Source organism: Podarcis bocagei (genome assembly GCF_964188305.1).
Source record: "Podarcis bocagei genome assembly, chromosome: 2".
NCBI classification, from domain to species: Eukaryota; Metazoa; Chordata; class Lepidosauria; order Squamata; family Lacertidae; genus Podarcis; species Podarcis bocagei.
The window spans coordinates 118,626,881-118,646,273 of NC_138126.1; the positions used below are offsets into that span (position 1 = coordinate 118,626,881).

At 44.1% G+C, this 19,393-nt stretch overlaps 1 protein-coding gene across 9 annotated transcripts in view; it reads left to right on the forward strand.

Moving 5' to 3' along the window:
- BAZ2A (bromodomain adjacent to zinc finger domain 2A) overlaps nt 1–19,393 on the forward strand; it is a 64,618-nt gene that overhangs the window by 31,037 nt on the left and 14,188 nt on the right. For all 9 annotated transcript variants that reach the window (XR_014004692.1, XM_081181224.1, XM_081181228.1 and 6 more), the window contains exons 3-19: nt 270–815; nt 2,449–2,613; nt 5,068–5,289; nt 6,509–6,706; nt 6,810–6,870; nt 6,994–7,102; nt 8,591–8,692; nt 9,171–9,381; nt 10,859–10,920; nt 12,248–12,328; nt 12,420–12,653; nt 14,238–14,492; nt 15,865–16,079; nt 16,771–16,845; nt 17,915–18,077; nt 18,753–18,812; nt 19,008–19,152. Coding sequence is in view for 8 of the 9 variants with exons in the window: in XM_081181224.1 (XP_081037350.1) it covers nt 270–815; nt 2,449–2,613; nt 5,068–5,289; nt 6,509–6,706; nt 6,810–6,870; nt 6,994–7,102; nt 8,591–8,692; nt 9,171–9,381; nt 10,859–10,920; nt 12,248–12,328; nt 12,420–12,653; nt 14,238–14,492; nt 15,865–16,079; nt 16,771–16,845; nt 17,915–18,077; nt 18,753–18,812; nt 19,008–19,152 (2,904 nt within the window). In the remaining variant the exon portion in view is untranslated. The remainder of the gene's footprint in view (nt 1–269; nt 816–2,448; nt 2,614–5,067; nt 5,290–6,508; nt 6,707–6,809; nt 6,871–6,993; nt 7,103–8,590; nt 8,693–9,170; nt 9,382–10,858; nt 10,921–12,247; nt 12,329–12,419; nt 12,654–14,237; nt 14,493–15,864; nt 16,080–16,770; nt 16,846–17,914; nt 18,078–18,752; nt 18,813–19,007; nt 19,153–19,393) is intronic.

Genomic DNA, 19,393 nt, shown 5'->3' on the forward strand with positions numbered 1-19,393 from the left:
GCCCCCTCTGTAAAATGAGAATAGTGACCTACCTCATAGGCCTGTTAAGACAGAGACTGTAAAATTCTTTTTTCAAAGTACATGTTAATACACATTTCTTATCCAGTTTACTCAACTTCATTGTGTCTTGTTTTATCTCCCCACCCCACCCCCACCCCTATTTTGTAAAAAGAGACAGGCCCAAAGGTGGATAGAACTTTCTCCTCAGTCAGTGTTCCTTGCACTTGTTGTGAATTTTTAATAGCTGCTTTCCTTCCTTTTGTTTACAGGTTTGAATGGAGATATGAATGTTAATGGCTTATCTACTGTATCTCATGCTAGTACTTCAGGGACCCGCTCCTCAACCAACTCACACCTCCAACACCCTTATGACTATCTCTGGAACTATTCTCAGTACCCATCTGGCAATGGCAACAACCTCAAGGACAGCCCACTGTTCTCCCAGTATCCACTGAACGGTATTGCTGGAGGCAATCGGCAAGGCTCCCCTGGGCACACCACCAATCTGAGGGGAAGTGGCAGTGGGCAAGAGTTCTGGGCAAACGGCACTCCAGGGACCATGGGACTTAACTTTGATTCAACAGAGCTCTATGACTCTTTCCCTGATGATCAGAATTTTGAAATCCTGCAAAATGGCCCATCCAGCTTCTACACATCATCTCAGCCTTCCCCTATGCTTGGCTCTGGCAGCCAGGACTTCTCACCACAGCAGGATGAACCAGGCAATGAGGAGCCAGTGAAGGAAACCTCCTCGGCAGTCTCAGAAAATGGCACCAGATTGATTGGCAGCATGGAGCTGGAGAACACACAGCCAGGTATGACTGCCAATGGTACCCAAACTTTTTATTCAGGAAGCTTACCTTTGCAATATGATACCCCTGCCTGTCTGCCCCAGAACACACTCATGTCTGGATTAATCATTAGGCTATGGTAAAAGGCAGGGCCTTTGCTAGACTGAGAGTCTTATTACAATGTAATTATCTAAGAGCATCTTAGGATGGAGATTTGCTGATCCTGCTCATTGTGTCAAGTGCCGTTAAAATTCTTCACAGTTCAGAATTTTATGGTTGTTCTCCTGTTGCATGTTCTAGCTAAGGGAGCAGTGATGGAGAGAATGAATCATTACGCCTGCTTCACTTGGATTTTTAAAAGTATATTTACAATATTTATAACCTGTCCTTGCCCGAGGGTGGAAATATATACATCATTAAAATACTAGATAACTACTCGAAAATCAAATGCACCTAGAATATTTAAAACTAATACTTAGAATATTCAACATCCCTGTTTCATTAAAGCTATCAAATAAATTTCAAATTGGTGACTCGCAATATTAATCCTCCCCAACCCTCCCAAAGCCTAGGCGGACAGGTCTGTCTTCACCTGCTGGCAAAAAGCAAATAATGGTGCATGACGTAACTCATAAGGGAGGACATTCCAGACATGTGGTCCCACCAAAGAGAAGACACTGTTGCATCACTGCCCCTGAACTTGGCCTAGCAGGGAAATCACACGTAGAGCCTCCCCTGCTGATCTTGGTCCATGGGCAGGCTAATATGAGGTGAAGCTTCTCCTGGACTATTTGTATCCATGGAGTCTACTTCAGTGTGATTCCAGACAACCTTCTACTTATAGTTCCTATCAGACTTGGCTTTAGGAGGCCTTTTGCTGTCTTGCTGCCTTCCTGCTCTGGCCAGATTTCAAAGGCCTGTTTGCCACCTGAAAAAAAAATCTGCTGGACAGCTACTTGAAAATGCAGAGGTGGCAGAGAAGCAATCTTTCTTTGCCACTACCACCACCTAAGTTTATACCTGGGAGTTTCAGTCATATAGGCCCTGTGCTGATCATGAATTGCCCTTTAAGTCACCAGAAGGCACCTGCAGTTAAGGGGGACGAGACTGACAAGTCCATGCTGCTGGTGTTCATTGATTTTTGGAAAATCCTGTGGAAGCAAAATGAGGGTGTGAACTCAGGCAAATACAAGTCACATATCAGCCTTGAAAGAGGAATTAGGCTGAGGTGTGTTTGAGCAGCAGAATAACTTACTTTGTTTCAGTGTCAAAAGACCATGACTACAGATAAGCTGTACGTGTGGACCTTAACTCAAAAAGCTTTGCAATCCCAGAAGTACCTCATGGAATTGGAGCTTGCTGTGTCATGTCAAAGGCTATTCTTAGAGTGGGTGCTTTTGTCAAGCAACAAGGCATTATCTGATGCAGCTTTGAAGGTACACTGGAGTGATAAGTTATTGATTTGCTTTGGCGACATCATCAGACACTTTGTTCCACAAAAGGCAAAAGTTCCTGACTTTACGTTGCCATCTATGCTGATTAGTTGTTTTGTGATGTTCTGTTCATTTCCATAACTTCTCTGGTTCCAATTGATGGCTGACTTTTTAATGATGTGGAAAGTATAATATTAGCTTTTAAAAACAAAAATCTCTTGCAGAGTTGAAAATATGTGGCTACAGTGGTCCTTCTCCCGTTGGTGAGCCTCTTAGCCAGGAAGCTTCTGTCTTGGAACCTGATGCTGGAGGTGGTTGTCTGGAAGATGCTTCTCGGATTCCTCCCCCACTGGAGGACCCCTTGGAACCATTCGAATCACTGGACAGAGGTAAAGGGGTGGGGTTTTGCTTTTGCATCATTTCCATGTAGTCATCAGTTATGGCGACAGCTATATGGAGTTTGCTGGATAAGGGGCTTCTCTAGATAGTTTGTCCGGAGGCCTGTATAAATGCAGTCAGTAGCAACTTCTCTGCTGATCACAAAGTGTTCTGTGCGCTGTCTGCAACTAGCTCCCATGTGTGAGCATGTGCTGCTGCTGTTACAGATGTGCAGGCTCTGCAGTAACATTGTCCTTGTGCCTTTTGATACTTGCCCTCTAAGCCTAGGCAGCTATGGGCAAAAGTTCTAAGCCTGTTTGCCCTTTCTCCATCTTACTGATGATTGTGGCTAGCTGCTAAAGCAAAAACATTCAGATAGGATTAAATAGGAGACTCGTCAGTGTAGGGACCCCGGTCTAGCATTAATGGTACTAAAGGCACATGCTCACTTTTGAATTTCCTCTTGAGCTATATTTCTACATAATGCCAAATGGACACTTTGAGAGTCCCAAAATAGTGATTTGGGATCAGTTTGTGCTGTGTAAAACAATAGACAGGTGGCAAATAGGCTGCCCTGAAGAGAACAGCTGGCTCGTAAGTTTGGCACAGGAAGAGTCATTGACTCCAATTTTGGCCCACTACTTAAAGTTCATACCTGACCTTTGATCCCAATACAGTGGTACCTCTGGTTACGTACTTAATTCGTTCTGGAGGCCCGTTATTAACCTGAAACTGTTCTTAACCTGAAGCACCACTCTAGCTAATGGGGCCTCCTGCTGCTGCCGCGCCGCCGGAGCGCAATTTCTGTTCTCATCCTGAAGCAAAGTTCTTAACCCGAGGTAATATTTCTGGGTTAGCGGAGTCTGTAACCTGAAGGGTATGTAACCTGAGGTACCACTGTACTAGTGTTTGGAAGCAAGTTGCCTTAAGGGTAGATAAACACCTCCTTGCAGGATCCTTATTTTCCAGCAGTACTTTAAGCCAGAGATTCAAACTGAATGCTTGTAGCTGTCTATATATAACTCCATTAGATTTTTAATACTATCAATTTTATTAAACTTTATCCAGAATAACCCAAGAAAAATAAATATTGCAAGTTTCACAAAAGCAAGAAGAGCATGCACGCTGCTATATGTATAAATTGAGGTCCACAATGCATATTCCAATAACTTCAAAATAGCTTCTGTCTTCATTGGCCTAAATAGCTCTATCCTTACCATTATTTATCCATAGATAATAGGTGTTTATCAGTCGTTACAACTTCATTATTTATTGTTTTACCATGAATTTACAATTCTTGTTGCTCCTAATAGATTTTGGATCAGATATATTTACTGGAAATATATTACTTACAATATCCCAATAATTAATCAATATATAGGTTAATTGACCATGCTCTTAACACCGTCCCTCAACATGCTTTAATACCCATATGCTTCAATTATCATGCATTGCCTTGTGTTTATAAGCCACTATCCTGACCACATCTTTTCCAGTATTTGCTACTAAACTTTTTATCCACTGTAAAGTCAATTAACACTCAAATTAATTATTTTAACTCCCTTAAGATGAGGAAAGTGGCTGACACTGATAAAGGCATATATATTCCTTCATCTTGAGCATCTTTCCCAATTTACAACCTCACTTGAGGATAATTGAATTCAAAATGATATATTATTCCTTTATCCACCTTCCTGAGTAATAGGTTTGCAACATTGGAAGAGGTATGAAAACATCATTGTTTTCCTAAACAAAAACATCAGATTTTATGAAAGTTGATGAGGAAGTTGTTTCTCATCAGTTTTTCTAATACCTTTTCATATATAGATGATCCAATTTATAATCTTGTTTTTCCACATTTCTGAGAATTCTCCCAGGAACTGGGGAAATCTAATTACTGTGTTGGTTTTCACTTTCATGAAACCGCAGGCAGTTCCCTTCTCCGTGTGTGAAAAATCACGTGAACTGGGAAGTCCCTGGTTAAAATCCCCTTCTGCCATGAAGGTGTTGTTGGCCTTAGGTGTGCCTGTATTCCCTCTGCTTCAGTTTTCTCCCTGTGATATGGCCATAATACTGCTCCATCTGTAGTAGAGATTACAGAGCAGGATATAAAGTATGCTCTAAAAATGCTATTATTAACAAGCAGACACTCATGGTTTTCTATCTTGTCTTAAAAAGGTGGTTTTCTAAAACGAATTGCATAGCCAGTGTGACCAAGTGATTAGAAAGTTGAACTTGGACTGGATTTCAAATCCTTAGTAAATCATGGTTGGCCTTGTCCAAGTTGCAATCTGTTTTCTCCCTCTCTTTAGAAGGGTAGTATTAAAGACGAGTCTCATTTTGCAAATTAATAGTGCTCTAGAGCATGTAAGTGATCCTGCGATCCTAGCTGAGAGTATTGTGGGGGTGAGGCTGCTGAGTTGGATGCTAAGCAACAGATGTTTCTCCCGATTCATAAATTGCAGACCCAGGGACAGGAGATCTTTATGAAATGGATACATCCGAGCTGGTGAGTGGCAAATCTCCTCTGGAAGACCCTCCTGACATCTCTGCCCTGGATTGTCCTGGCAGCCCCTCTCTCAACCCTTCCGACTCATTCAGTCTATTGGCGGATGACAGCCAGCCTGACACTTCAATTTTTGGAAATGCCAGTTTGGCGCCTGTTCTTGAAGAGTCTGTTCTGCAAGGTGAGAAAGGACTACAGGTTCTAAGAGATATAGCTGCCCCTTTGTTTAGAGGAATATTGAACTATAAATTTTATGGTTTGACTCTTCTGGGTTGTAACGAAAGAAATCTAGAGTCCTGGTGGGCTGTGTTCTAGTAATAAATTATCTTGTAATTATTGGCAACATTGTAGCATATGTTCACTTGAAGACGTATAAATGAAGGGTTATACAGCGATTATGTTTTTGTTTTGGTATAGATGGGGATTAAATTTCTTCCATTGTCTGAGGATAATCATAATCTTAACTTCATAATGTCCTGGAGGGGGGTGCTGTGATAATGCCCAGTAGATTGTTATTAAACTGTACTGAGATATATTAGCCATTATTGAAGAGGCTGTATATCTACTTTTTGAGGTGCATGTAGACTTTGCATCTCATAGCAACCACAGTATAGAATGGAAAATGTGTGCTAACCCTTGAGTAACTTCAGTATAGATGATAAGGAATTGGTTAAATTTGGAATGCATAGATGACTTGTCTCTTTTATATACAGTGGTACCTCGCAAGACGAATGCCTCGCAAGACGAAATACGCGCAAGACAAAAGAGTTTTCCGTTTTTTGAGTCGTTCCGCAAGACAAATTTCCCTATGGGCTTGCTTCGCAAGATGAAACGTCTTGCGAGTTCTTGCGAGTTTGTTTCCTTTTTCTTAAAGCCGCTAAACCGTTAATAGCCGCTAAGCCGTTAATAGCCGTGCTTCACAAGATGAAAAAACCGCAAGACAAAGAGACTCGCGGAACGGATTAATTTCGTCTTGCGAGGCACCACTGTACTGTGAGGCCTTCAGTTTTCTCCCCTCCTTTCCTTGAAGTCTGCTTGGAAGTGTCTTAAACAATGCACAGTAGGGAAAACTATGCTGGGAAAAGAACACATAGCCAAGGCAGGATTAAACCCTGACCTCCTGCCCATCGGCTGATGTCACCAGTGTCATCAGTTGATGGATGGGTTGGCACAAGTCAAATTGGACCCCCTAATGGGCCAAGATTGACCCACAGGCCAGGGGTTCCAAACCCTGACTTAGCGCAAAGTGAGTAAATTATGTGAGTACTCTTTAAGTGTGTAGGTAGATGTATAACTAAGTACTGTTAACCCCTACTCTTCTTCATCTGTTCGCTTTTCTAGATTATAATTATTTTCCTCTCTGCATCCCCATTTACCTGTTTTTGCCTTCTTTGCTGCAGACAGCAGCCTGGAGTTAACAGCTGTGAGTGAAGTAGGACAAGAGGGCACAGAATTTCTGGATTCACAAGCAGCACTTGAACCAGAAGCTCTAGATACCCCCTTGGAAGAGGTAACCAAGAGCAGTTGCCCAGAAGACTCCACATCCATGATAGAGGGGGACAGTAAAGAGGCCTCAACATTCAGTGTATCAGCAAAAAGTAAGTAGACCCATTTCCTGAAGACCTCTCAGCTGCCTAGACTGCATTTTAAAACATTAGCCGGTGCTTGTTAGTGTTGGTAACAGTAGTTCTTTCTGCTCAGGTGATGTTCCAAGAAGGCGGATAGCTACAGCAGAAGAGGTGCGGTACCCCTTAAAGCATGGGTAGGTAGCATCATCTGCTTGGTGGGGTGGGTTTCTGTCTTGTAAAAGGTGCTGATCAAGGCATGATGCCTTGCATTGGACAGTGCATGTATCTAGTCTTTAACAGGCCATCTTTATGTTTAGGTGGCGAAGGGAGGTGTATATCAAGAAGGGAAGCAGCCGTTGGCAGGGAGAAACCTGGTACTATGGGCCCTGTGGCAAGAGGATGAAGCAGTTTCCAGAGGTGATAAAGGTAAAGTGTAGTTCTCAGGGGGGAATTGGTGGTGATTTGAGCTCTTCTGGGAGCCACTTTTCCCTAGACACAGTTCCTGTTTCTTCATTCAAGGGCAAAGAGACCTTCTACAGGAGTGGATTCACTTGCCTTTGAAATCCTATAATTGTTTTTATAGTTAATCTCTCCGGTACGTTTCATGGGAAGTGAGTCATAAATAAAGCAAAATAATCATTTGATGTAACTACCCGGACTCTGGTTTTTACTGTGCCACAGTGGTAGAGGAAGACAGGATGCTGAGTTGCTATGGGATTCTTCTTGCCTTGGATCTGATGGAGGCAGTCAGCCCTGCGGAGCAGCAGTTTGATATTGAGATGATATTTGTAGTGACAGTTGATAAACTTTTGTCATTTATACCGTATGGAGCAGAGGTTTCCAACCTTTTTGAGGCCATGGCTCCCTTGACCAACTATATTCTTTTTGTGGCACTCCCGTGTGGCTCAGAAGCCCAGTTATGTGACTCCTTGCCTGCAGAGCTGACAGCCTTTTTTGTACACATTCCCTTGTGGAGTGTTCCCTCAGGCTCTTCTCCTCACCCCTTTCCTTGGGAGTCCTCCAGGCAGCCCCTGCCCCTGGTCTCTGAGCTGCCCCACCCCACCCCAAAGAGAGGTGCCTCCTCACATTGCCCCACAGGGGCCTGGGACTTGTCTGCCCATTCCCAACAGCAAGGGCTGGCTGGCTGGCTGGGCTCCCCTGCCAACTTGCTTGCTTACTCCGAGGCCGCCTCAGCTCCAGGCAACCAGCACCCCCTGGCCAGACCCAGAGGCACCATTCGCCTTCTGAACTTGTAGCCAGGGCTGATGCAGCAAACAGCCATACAAGCCTTTGGGAGGCAGAGATGTGAGAAAGCATCAGAGGAGGGAGGGAAGGAAAGAGGGACAGAGGCCAGTGTTGCCCGCGGCATCCCTGACCATCATTCAAGGCACACCAGGGTGCCACGGCGTACTGGTTGAAAACCACTGGTATAGAGAACTGTTTGGAAAGCAAAGTAGTATGGGGATCAGCACTACTTGACTATCTCTCTTTGTTATTGTTCAGTGGTCCTGCATCTCAGATAGCCTATGACTCTTCAATCTCTTCCCCTGCCCCCTGCTTCAAGCCTTGTTACTTCCTCTCAGACATGACTCACGGTAGTCACTCCCATTTCCTTCACTTGGAGCTTGGGAACTATTAATTGTGATGAATGTGATTTCTGCTTTAGAGCATCAATCCAGAAATCAGCTTCACCCTCTTCAGATTCTTTCTACCAGACAACAAGTGGCCTTATTTGTTAATGCATTAGCCCTTTCATTAGGCAACACCCAGCATGAATTTCTTGGGTGTGTTTTCGTTCTCAAGATGGATTCACCAAGTGTTGGTGTCCACCTCAGAGAGCCCCTCCCTAGTAAGAGACTAGATGCTACACAGTATCTGATCAGCTCATATTTTGGTCATTTACTTCCCTTCCAGTATCTGAGCAGAAACATTGTGCAGAATGTCTGTCGTGAACACTTCAGCTTCAGTCCTCGAATGCCAGTAGGAGACTTCTTTGAAGAGCGAGATACACCCCAGGTTAGTAATGATGTTAGTCCAGGAGTTTGCTAGGGATCACTGGCACCAATCTTGTTTACAGCTGTCTGTAGGTGATCATGTGCTTCAGGGGAAGCAATACAAATGAAGTTTTATAAGGCGCAAGATGTTTCTGTGCCTATTATCAGTTTCATAACTGTGACACAAGGACTGCATAGCTCCATTCTCCAATTCCTGTGACATCATTTCAAAACCAGGTCCTGTGCCATCATAGGGCCTTGGCACTATGGGTTGGTAAACTGTGAAGAGTTTGCCAACCTCTTCCCTACCTCATAATCCCTTTCTTGACATCAGTTAGAATCTGTGTTCAGGAATGACTGAACTTACTGGGGTGTACAGGAAGCACCACTGGGAAGCATCACTTTTCCTTGCAGGAGGAAAATCTGAAAACCTCTGCACCAGTTGAAGTTGCTAGAGATTGGGAGGGTTCTATTTCTGTATCACTTTCTTTCTTTCACAGGGCCTGCAGTGGGTGCAGCTGACGCCTGAGGAAATTCCTTCCCGGATCCAGGCCATCACAGGCAAACGTGGCCGACCCCGCAATACTGAGAAAGCCAAGGCCAAGGAAATGCCCAAGGTGAAACGTGGCCGTGGCCGTCCTCCCAAAGTGAAAGTGCCTGACCTGCTGAGCAAGATGGATGCCAGGGTTCTGAAAAGACTGGAAGCCCAAGGTACCAGCTGGACAAGCCCTTTCTGCATGCCGGGAGCTTTCACAAGAAAGAGCTTTAGTTTGTGGCAGGAGTTGTTTGTCAGTCTCTGGAGGCAGGGCTGTTCATTCTGTGTGCCAAGAAAATTCAATTTTTGCTCTCAAAACTAAAGCATATATCAACAAGATGCATGCAAATCTGCTTATTTTACATCAATCTCCATTTGCATGCCTTTTCTGGAAACTAATGTTTGAGTTTTTGCAAAATTTGGAATTTCTTGTCAAGGAGCGGTGTGGCAGCAGGAAGAGAGAAACGGATAAGCAAGGGGCAGTAAAAGTATATAGGTAAGAGAACATGACTGGAGACTGAGGGGAGGGGCAGGTAGCTAAACATGGCATAAAAGCTCTGCCCTAGAGGATTGGAAGCACTTGCAGACATTGTCTTCCTAGCTTTCTTTGTGTCTCCACAGCAATGAGGGATAAAAACTTGTGCTTTATATATATATATATTTTAAAGACTAGCTGAGAGTTTCAGGAGTAGAAATATGACTAGAATTCTATGTGGGTTGCACGCAAGCAATCTTTAAACAGATTGGTCAATCCTGGTGCATCATGAGTAGCTTCCAGTCAGCATTGGCTAACCTTTTCCTAACCCTTTGAGAGCTGCATGCCAGCAGTGGATGTGATCAGAAGTGTGCGTGGCCAAGTTACACATGTGCGTTCACACAAACGTACACACACTCAGCATGCATACACATTCAGACCTACTCCTCGCCCCAACACACATTCAGGCAGACAGATAGATAAACAGACAGGTTCTCTGAGTGGCAGTACGGCTGCGGGGGGTGGCAGGGAGAGGAAAATGCTCTCTCTACTTACCTTTCAAAGACATGGGTTATGGCTAGCAAGAAACGGGAAGGAGCACTGCTGCTTTCCTGAACACACACCTCCCATCTATAGCAGTGTGCCTGAGAGAGAAGTGGTGACTTTCAGGGGTGAGAAATGATTTGGTGATTCCTGTCAACTGTATCTGTACAGTTGAAAAAACTCTAAAGAGAACATGTTGGTTTATGTCTTATCTTGGGATCTTATGTAGACTGATAGCACAGCAGGTAGTAATGAGAGATTTTGTGGTTATGGATGCTCATTCAGGGTTGCAGTCATTAATAGGCATTTTTGGAGAAGGATATAAAACTTTAACAATTGAGATAGAGACACACTCCCCTTTTGTGTATCTTAGGAACATCACCCTAAGTCTACATCTTTTGGAGAAGTGGTACCTTATGTAAAGCAGCCTTACCCCACCTAGTGCCCTTCAGATGTTGTTTGACAACAGCTCTTCTAATTCCTGATCATGGATGGAGTTTTGCTCCCAAAATCTGGAGGGCACCAACTTTGGGAAGCCTGCTATAAAGCACAAGGATACTATTAGGTATGGAATGGCGGGCTGTTCTAGTCTCACATTTTTTTTAAATTCCCTCATTCTCCGTTTGTATTTGCAGAGGTACTCAGTGATGAAGATAAGCTGAAGATGAGCAAGATCAAAAAGAAAATGAGGCAAAAGGTACATACAGTAGAATAGGACAGTGTATTCTTGGTGGGAAGGGGTCACAGTATTCTCTCCCTATGCAAGAGGGGGATGCTTTTGGGATTAAAGGAGCATTTCCCAAGCTGAAGGGGTGAGGTGGGGGGGTGATGAGAGCTTCCTTCTTTGGTTGCCAATAAGGATATGTGTGTACCCCAAGACAAACATTCCACATTGTGCACCCAAGTCTGGAATATGTCCAAGTCAGTTGGCATAAGACTGCTTTCACATTTTAAAAGGATGGATTTATTTATTTTTTGGCAAAGGATTTGAATTGCATAGTGGAATGCAGAAAAAAATTTACATGGGTTTGTATTTTAGGGACAGGAAAGCAAGGAATAAGTTTCCCACTGCTTGTGTGCTAATTCGGTGCGATTCTAGGCATTTCTCTACAGCCATGAGGGATAGAAGCATTTACTCACAGCTGAGTTGCTCAGAATGCCAAATCCCACCATTGATTGTGTGGTGAATCTAAGCAGTATGTGAATGTATGCTACCCTAGTTAGCTGTGGAGCGGGGCATTAAGGGTCTGTCCCTTGGGCTTGGCTGGAAGCTCCAGCTGGTGCAAAATGTTGTGGCTAATCTCTTGGTGGGGACACACTACCAGTTCATAATTGCAGCCCTTAAAAGTTTGCACTGACTGCTTGTATATTTCTGGGCAAGTTTAAGGTTCTTTTATTAATTTCCAAGGCCCTTAACAATTTGAGTCCTGGATACTTGAAGGACAGCCTGATTCCTTATATCCCTGCCTGATCACAAGATAAGCAGGGGAGTCTCTGTTATTGATCCCTCCTGGCTCAGCTGGTATCCACTAGGAGCCATGTTTATTGTGGGCCCAATTCTATGGAGTCCCATCCTAGCTGAGATCAGACAAGCCCCCTCTCTGTTGAACTTACAGGTTCTTGACAAAGAGCTTTCTATTCAATTAGATATTTTAAGTAAGTTGTGTGAGACTTCTTTTAGGTTTGTACCTGTGGATTTTACTGTTTAAAACACCTGTTTTATTATTTGACTGATGTGTTGTCAATGCAGTGGTGCATTTCTTTATTGCTTTGTAAAGCACTTGGAAACCACATATATAGTGAAAAACAGTCTATAAATATTGAAAATAAATTAATGAAAGATAGGAAAAGAATCTCCTAGTTAAGCCGAAAAGCAGTCAAACTTTAATTGATAGATGTTCCTAGTAAATGTTTTGGGAGCTACTACTGTAAAGACAGAGCAGTGGCTTTCCCCTTCCCCTTAGGTTTCTTTTTGAGTGGATTCTCTCCTTGACATAATTCCTCATGCTTATTTTTTCCCATAGGTGCAAAATAAGCAGAGGCAAGAGGCCAAGGCACTCAAGCCCAAAGAGGTCAAGGCCAAGGAAGTAAAAAAGAAGCCGAAGGTGGGTCAGGAATGGCCCTTTGAAAAGTTGGAAGGTTGGCAGGTCCTGAATAATTGCATGTAAACCTTGCCATGTCTCTCCTCCTCTCCAGATAAAGAAGGAAAAGAACAAGCCAGAAAAGAGTAAGCCAGAGAAGCCGAAGGAGAAGGCAAAGCTGAAAGAAAAAGTGAAGCCCAAGGAAAAAAAGCTGCCAGTACCAGCCAAGGTTCCCCGAAAGGTGGATAAGAATCTTCTAGCTCGGCGTCAGGAAGAACGACAGCGGCAGCAAATGATTCTGGAGGAAATGAAGAAGCCCACTGAAGATATGTGTCTAGGGGACCACCAGGTGCATAGAATTGCTTGGCTTTTTAGAGGTTGGGAGACAGCCCCCTATTCCATTCGTTTGTTTATTTATTTATTTAAATCCGTTTTTATTTTTTTAAAAAAATGTATTGTAAAACAAACAAATAAGCATGGAAAAGAACATATAGCGTCTCCACTTTCAATTCACCGTGTCTTTTTCACAGTTTGTTTATTTTCGGTATGAGATACTATTGTCATAGGCATTGGGAGGAAAGAGGGGAGAGAGATGGGGACATAATGATCTGATTGAATCTTATTGGATAATGATCTATTGCATAATGCTTGTGCAGGGATTTTTGTGTCAGCCTCACGTGGGTAGGTCCTTTATAAAATTATTTATTTTTGTTGGCATTGCGAGAGATTGGGGGGTCCGGAGGGAGGTTGGTTGGTTGCAGTATGGTTTGGACAATCTTACGAAAGTTGGGGTGGATTGGCATTAAGGGTAGAGATGGGGGAAGAAGAGTCATGGGCAAAGGTGGGTAGAGAAAGCTGTGTAGGTAGTTGAAGCCCTGCCAACTGATGAAGGAAGCCCTAAGCATCTCCTTATCTTCTAAACGTCTGCCAGACTATTAACTATCCTGTACAGCTTTGGATAGAATTACATTATACGTAAAAGCAGAGCCACTATTAAAGATAGCAGTTGAATGTTTAATTCCTACCTTCACCTCTTAATATCTAGAGGAGCTTGCCAGTGTTACAAAGTCACAGTATGGTATGTTTCTCTGCCGCATGCTAACAGTAGCAAATAATGCAGCATAGAACAGTGCACTATGCCTATACCATGCTGTTCCAAATATTATGAAGGGGAAATTTTCAAGCCTGTAGCAGCTATGTGTTTATTGTAACATGAAAGTCCTCATCTCTTACCAAGACACTCCCGTCCAAGCAACACTATTTTGTTGTGTAGCATCAGCTTAGCGGGTCTTCTGGGTTTACCACAAAATGATATCTGGCACTGAAACTGAGGCGGCGACTCTGGCTCAGACATTAACATCTCAGGATGCCAGTTTTCTGCACCAGATTCCTTAATTGTACCAATACTAAACAAACAATGCATTTTTGTTTAAATATGTGAACCTTTCAGTACTTTCCTATATTTGCTCAACTGAGACACTTGATTGTCTCACAACATTGTTCTGTCACCTATGGCCAATTATAAGATTTTAGCGTCTGATTTGGTGTTCTGTCATATATTTACTGGGTTGCTCATTTAGTTCTTCCACCAAAAGGCTAAGATTGTCTGAGCTATTTAGTTGTATCTCACTAAGACAGTAAAATATTTTTCTGTGGCATTTTAGTTCTCCTCTGTATCTATTCATGTTGCTGAATGGACTTGATCTGTCCTGGTGGAATTTAATATAGTTTGAGACAGGGAAATCTGGGCATCTGGCTTTCGAGGGCTGGCAGGCTTTCCACACTGGGAAAATGTTATGTGATTTTCTACCTTGTTAGACACTGTATATTATCAGCCTTTCGTGTGGCTGAGTTGCAGTATGAGCAGGGCTAGCTATTCTGCTAGATCACAAGTCTGTACTGATGCTCTCTACTGATATTTTGTCTTTCCCAGCCTCTTCCAGAATTTTCTCGCATCCCTGGATTGGTTTTGCCCAGCCATGCTTTCTCAGACTGCTTAGCCATTGTGGAATTCCTACACAACTATGGCAAGGTGCTGGGCTTTGATGTAGCCAGGGAGGTTCCCAGTCTGAGTACCCTGCAAGAGGGCCTCTTCAATGTAGGCGATAGTTTGGGTGAAGTGTTAGACCTCCTGGTGAAGCTGGTGAAGGCTGCACTGTATGATCCTGGCCTCCCTCCCTTCTGCCAGGTAAGCCCATGTATGTATGTTCTGGGTCACATCAATCTGCATGTTTGAATATAAGAAATCATATGGACTGAAGTACTGGTGCGAAAAGGGAATGGGTTTGTATCCTGGTGCTTGCCGAATATTCTAAATGCTATAATCAGAGCTGTGTGTTAACTGTGTGTGTGTGTGTGTGTGTGTGTGTGTGTGTGTGAGAGAGAGAGAGAGAGAGAGAGAGAGAGAGAGGTTAGACAACCCCAATTTTGCACCAAGGAAAATTGAATACATTTGCACAATTTCTCTTATTTTTGCATATTCCGAGTTCACTATGAGGAAGGGCAGCAAACTGTGCAAAGCACTGAAACTCTGCCCCAAACACTGAGAATCTGTTTCAACAAGCCCTCTTTCTTCTGAGATGTTAGTAGGCATTGCCTACACACTTTTATGCAAACGAAAAGCTCAGAAAGCTAGAAAAATGTTGTATATTTTTAATTGAAATGAAAGCTGAGCGTTTCAGGAAGCTGCACCCAATACCACATTATGCAAGTTTCCTGTTCTCCCGTGGAATTGTGGTATACATGCAGGCCTGACTATTGTGGTTTTTTTCCTGTATCTACTTTGTGAGTAGGATGTAGACTAGATTGCTGTCTGTGGAGGACAGGAAGAAGCATCATTGCCAGGGATCCTGGCTTGCTATAGCGGCAAGCCTGCTGCTAGTGGCAGACTATGGCTTGCAGTGCAGGTTCCTGAGAATAGAATTTTTCATTTTATTTTATTTTTAAAAAAGAATGCTTCTAGCACTCAAGGTTTCAGGGAGAACTTAAAAGTTGCATGGAATTATCTGCTAAATACTTTTATGAGAGGGAGCTTGGAGGGAGGCTTCATTGACCATGGTGTGAGATTTTGTTGCTCTTCATAGCTCTTTTCCTCCCCAGTGATCTATTTGCATCTGTTCTACTTATGGCCATCAGTTCTGTCTAGCCCTATGTAAACTTGTACTTTAAAGGGTCGAGGGAGGCAGCTTAATCAAAATTCTGCGCCAAGAAAAGATAAATTGTGTGCAGTCTAAAACCTGCAAATTGGACGTATTAGCACATTTGCCTGTTTCGCTTAGAACCATTGTTCTAACCGTGGGGCAGTCTCAATACATTATGGACCCAACACATATTGCCAGCCATACTCTTGTTCTATTATTTTAAAAAACAGGACAGTTTAGAGTTGACATTAAGGTGGTGGAGGAGGCTAATTATCACCCCATTGTCATGAACAGATCACTCCCTAGTGAGGTTTGGCTTGGTGGTAGTAGTTTTCTGAAAGAGTCTTGAATGCTGTGCAGGATGCTCCTGTTGGCATGGCAGACACATCTTGATTATTGTCCTCTCCTTTCTCCTGCCAGTCGCTGAAGATCCTTGGCGAGAAACTCTCTGAGATAAGCCTGAACCGTGACACTGTGTCTGAGATCCTTCGCTGCTTCCTCATAGCCTATGGGGCAGATGAGAACCTATGTGACTGCTTGCGCACTAAACCCTTCCAGGCACTAGCCCCTGACAAAAAGGCTGCTGTGCTGGCCTTCCTCGTCAATGAACTTAACAGCAGTGCCCTTATCATCAAGTAAGTGGTGATAGCTCAGGCAAGTTGCTTAGTTGTGTCTCTCATGGCCATATGTATGTGACAGTCTGAGCTCATAATATGTAGATATGGATGGGGAGGCATCCTCCCCCATGGTGCTATCTTACTGTATTGAGCTGAGAGAGGAAAGCAAGCAGAGGAGCTGGATGGTTCAGCATATCTTAGATGTTTAGTGACCACAGTAAGATTCCAAGGCTGTAGGCAGGGACTACCTTGCTCATTGTTGATTTTATGCAAGCTGCACTGGGAGCATTTTTTGACCGAACATTGGTGTAAAAATGCTGTTAAATAAATAGATAAATGGTTTTGTGCACTCTAGCATGTGGCCACCCAGATTGCACCTGGACTTTGTGTAGAAAACGTGCTGAACAGAGAACAAATTGTTTTCTGGGAAGATACCACTGGGAACAACAGATTTCAATAGTCTTGGACGTCCAAATGTCCCTACATAAGCGTTACATGTCTGACTTAAAGAAATGAGTGGCTACCTTACTTTTCCGCTGGCAGATTATCTTGTAGACTGGACTGTGTATGTGTAATGGGGTGGGTAATGGATCTTGAATGAGCATTGTGCATATATTGATATTCCAATTCTCTGCAGTTGAACTCTTCCTGTCATATACACTCTACCCCACCCCACTTCTCTTTCTTATTTTTTGTTTAACTCTTGCAGTGAAATTGACAAGACCCTAGAGAACATGTCTAACCACAGGAGAAATAAATGGATCATTGAAGGAAAGCTGCGCAGGTACATATCCCTGGATTTAGTTTTGACCCAGTGTAACCAGAAAGCTCAGTGGGCGTGGGAGGGGCACTTCGATGAAGAAGGCTGAGATCATTTCACTCTTATATTTATTTAAGTCAAGTAGCCTCTGGTGGTGTGGAATCTTACTGTGACTATAGGAGCCAAAGTGATTATTGATTGCTTTATTTTCCACCTTCTTGGATTTACCAGAGGATTTCCCCTCTGGTTCTCCTCCCTTTGCTATGTGGGTCACCCAAGGAAATACCGTATTTTTCGCACCATAGGACGCACTGGACAATAGGACGCACTTTGTTTTAGAGGGGGGAGAACAAGAAAAAAAATTCTCCCCCTCTCTGCCCAGCGCCCCTTCAGTGAAGCGGCAGGAGGCGCTGCACAGAGAGGGGGAGAACTTTCCCCCTCTTGTTTTCCCGCTCTAAAACAAGGTGCCGTTTAAGGTGCGTTCAGGCGGCCACCTTGGAAGCCTGGAGAGCGAGAGGGGTCGGTGTTCACTGACCCCTCTCGCTCTCCAGGCTTCAGGTTCCTTTCGACCTGCTCTTTAGCCCCGTGCACGCTCTCCCGGCTGGAGAGGTGACGTGCGGCTATGGCAGGAGCCTCTCCAGCCGAGAGAGGGTCGTGGGGCTATGGCTTCTTTAGTCCCGCGCGCGCTCTCCCGGCTGCAGAGGTGACGCGCGGCTATAGAAGCTCCTGCCATAGCCGCGCGTCACCTCTCCAGCCGGGAGAGGGTCGCGGGGTGCTTCTTTAGCCCCGCGCGCGCTCTCCCAGCTAGAGAGGTGATGCGGGGCTGTAGAGGCTCCTGCCATAGCCGCGCGTCACTTCTCCAGCCGGGAGAGGGTTGCGGGGCTATGGCATCTTCGCTCCATAGGATGCACACACAAGTGCGTCCTATAGAGCGAAAAATACGGTAATTCCAGATGGCTAGTAGTTGTGCATCAGCTCATGCAGGTGCAGTAGCTGGATAACACTTGCCCTGAGTCTCAATCCCAGAGTCCCTTGCTGTAATGTATCGTGTCCCTCTTCTCTCCCTTACTGGTGCCTTCTTGTTGCACTGTAGGTTAAAGATTGCTCTAGCCAAGAAGACAGGACGCCCCGAGTCAGAAATCACAGGCTTGGAGGAAGGGCGGTGGCGGCGGAGCTCACGCATCAATGAAGAGAATGAGGACATGGAAATGGAGGAGGAGAGAAGCAGAGCATGCAGGACACGGAAAGACAATGAGGTAGGTGAAGGAGTGAGCGAGTAAACTGAGAAGGGCGTATGCAGTGTCCCTGAATATCTGTTCTAATAGCAAAGTGCAGGTCTGGAGGGAGCAGTGTTGGTCATATGGCATGAGATGCAGGACAGTTTGAGCAATAACCTCTATAGGACCAACTAATTTTATTTTATTTCATAAAATTTATATACCGCTTGATTGTAAAAAAACCCCTCAAAGCGGTTCGCAAAAAGATAAAACAATAAAATCAAGAGAAATTCACAACCATCCTTGAAAACATATAAAAGTTAATATTTTAGAACAGATTTAAATTACCTCTGCTTTCTAATAACTTCAAAGTAGTGTGACCCTTGGTAAAAATCATGTTTGGCCATGGACGTTGAGGCAGATCTAAGCTTGTCAAAACGACCAGCTTTTTTAGCAAGATGCAAGAGTCTTAGGAAGTGAGTCTACATTCTCTGTGTTGCCTCCTGTAGAATAAGAGGGGCACCCCCCCCCCCCCGGTCTCTTAGTGGATTTTGCAACTTCATAAGTTGCAGCAGCTGGATCCTCCCCTCCGCTCATCACTTCCCACTTTCTTCTTTCTAGATCTTTATTAATGTATCCAAAGCATAGCAATTCAGTCTAGATTTGCTGGGAAACATGAGGGTTTGGCTCTAAGTTATCTTCTTTCTTTCCCAGCATGACACTCCGGTTTCCAGTGTGCCTGAGCTGGAGAGACAAATTGAAAAGCTTTCCAAGGTAAATGCTTGTATTTGAAAAGATAAGCAAGTACGGAATGGAAGGAGCTGTAGTAGCAGCTAGACTTAAAAGGGTATATTGGGGATTGTCAATAGAATAATCAGGGAGGTGTGTTACTCTTTGCTATGGTAACCAGAGCTTTGCACAGACACTTTATAACACGCGGTGCTCTTACTGGTCTCCTCCTTGCTCCAGCGCCAGATGTTCTTCCGCAAGAAGTTGCTCCATGCTTCACAGCTGCTACGGGCTTCATCCCTGGGACAGGATCGATATCGACGTCGGTATTGGGTGCTGCCTCACCTAGGTGGGGTCTTCGTAGAAGGCTGTGAGGTTTCAGCAGGTATGTGGAGCCTAGGGTGTACAAAACCTAAACCACTTGGGACCGTGATAGTTGAGGAACTCCTATTCCTATATTGTCCTGACTGAACATTTAAGTTCTCCTGCAGGGAGGGGCTCCTTGGGAGCTATACATTATGTGGGGATGTTGGAGAGAGCCTTGGAATTCTCTCCCTTCCCCCAGAGGCCCAGGAGGCACCAATGGCGGCTTCTTTTCAGCGCTCAATAACAACCTGACTCTTCAT